A 1248-nucleotide genomic window follows, 5' to 3' on the forward strand; every position below is an offset into this window, starting at 1 on the left:
ACCCCCTCTCGCCCTCACGGCCCTGCACCGAGGGCGGCAAACGAACGAACGTAACGACCGAATGGTGGTGGCAGGCGGGTACCTGGGGCCCTACAGCGACCAGGGCAAGCCCGACCTCCGGAACAAGGTGTCCCCTTCTTTCCCCCCAAGGCGGACCACTTGGCGACGACCGCCGGTGTGGCGCGGTGGGGCAGACACTCACACACAAGGGCGGGTGGGGTGGGGTGGGGTGGGGTGGGTGCATCGTGCGCAGAACTACTGCGTGGTGCCGTGCGAGGAGGGGGACTTTGTGTTCCTGCTGTCCAACGGGGCGTGGCGCAACCTGCAGCCGTTCTACCTGCGCCACGACATCACCGCGGCGGACCGGGAGGCCGACTACCCGTTCCTCGCCCATTGCCCGCATCACCGCACGTGGGCCGAGGTGCAGGGCGACCGCCTGCTCCACCCGTGGGACACCGCCGTCACCCTGCCGCTCCTCGCCCGCTGCCTCGCCCGCGCGGCCGCCGACGCGCAGGGCGGACTGTCGGCCGAGGCCATCGTGCGCGCTTTCATCGACCACGCCCAGCAGGCCACGCAACCCGTACCACCTCATAACTGCCTTCGGGCAAACGGTGACTCGTGCTCACCACACACGACACGACACGACACGACACGACACGACACGACACGACACGACACGACACGACAAACAACACACACATGCGCAGGTGCGGCAGTGGATAATGGACAACCCGGGGCGCCGACTTGTGGGCTACGACCTGTGCGCCGGGTGGATGGGGGAGGCCTCTTGTGTGTGCCTGGCCGTCGGCCGCCGCACCAGCGATCCCTGACCATCGGCCCAGGTCAGCAGCGGACCCTCGAGCCTGAGCCTTGGTCGTGTGGTGGTGGTCGTGTGGTGGTCGTGTGGTGTTGCGCGCGTTCTCGCACATTTCTTCCCGCACGTCCCTTCGGCGCTTCCCTGCGGAGTTTCAAGTGTCCGTAAGTGTGAGTGCGCAGCAGCTCTCTCTCTCGGGCAGCGTTCACCCCGTCGTCCGTTGGCCATCCCAGCCCCAGCCCCAGCCCCCCTTGTAGAGCCAAAAGCCCAAAGCCCCCGTAATGGACAGCGGTGCGAGTGAGAGTGTGAGCGCGGAGCGGCGTCGCGCCTCCGGCGGGGAGGGTCGGCGGTGGAAGGTGTTCTGCTCGCGCAATATGCCCGACGTGGCGCTCGAGCTCACCCGCGAAGTGGCCGACGTCGACCTGTGGGACGCG

At 67.9% G+C, this 1248-nt stretch overlaps 2 protein-coding genes across 2 annotated transcripts in view; one reads left to right on the forward strand and one right to left on the reverse strand.

Annotated features, from left to right (window-relative positions):
* Positions 1-61: 61 nt before the first annotated feature.
* On the forward strand, positions 62-830 carry ACA1_106140 (uncharacterized protein; the record flags this gene model as incomplete). The annotated part of the gene is made up of 3 exons (XM_004336248.1): positions 62-127; positions 254-580; positions 708-830. 3 exons carry the CDS (start codon positions 62-64, stop codon positions 828-830), a joined length of 516 nt encoding a protein of 171 aa, XP_004336296.1.
* Positions 831-1210: 380 nt separating this feature from the next.
* The window catches only part of ACA1_106150 (protein kinase), a gene marked incomplete at both ends in the record, with an annotated part of 2192 nt that continues 2154 nt past the window's right edge, over positions 1211-1248 (reverse strand). The window contains one exon of the mRNA XM_004336249.1: positions 1211-1236. Coding sequence (XP_004336297.1) covers positions 1211-1236 — 26 coding nt within the window. The remainder of the gene's footprint in view (positions 1237-1248) is intronic.

This window comes from Acanthamoeba castellanii (genome assembly GCF_000313135.1).
Source record: "Acanthamoeba castellanii str. Neff unplaced genomic scaffold scf7180000084660, whole genome shotgun sequence".
In the NCBI taxonomy this organism is placed as follows: Eukaryota; Discosea; order Longamoebia; family Acanthamoebidae; genus Acanthamoeba; species Acanthamoeba castellanii.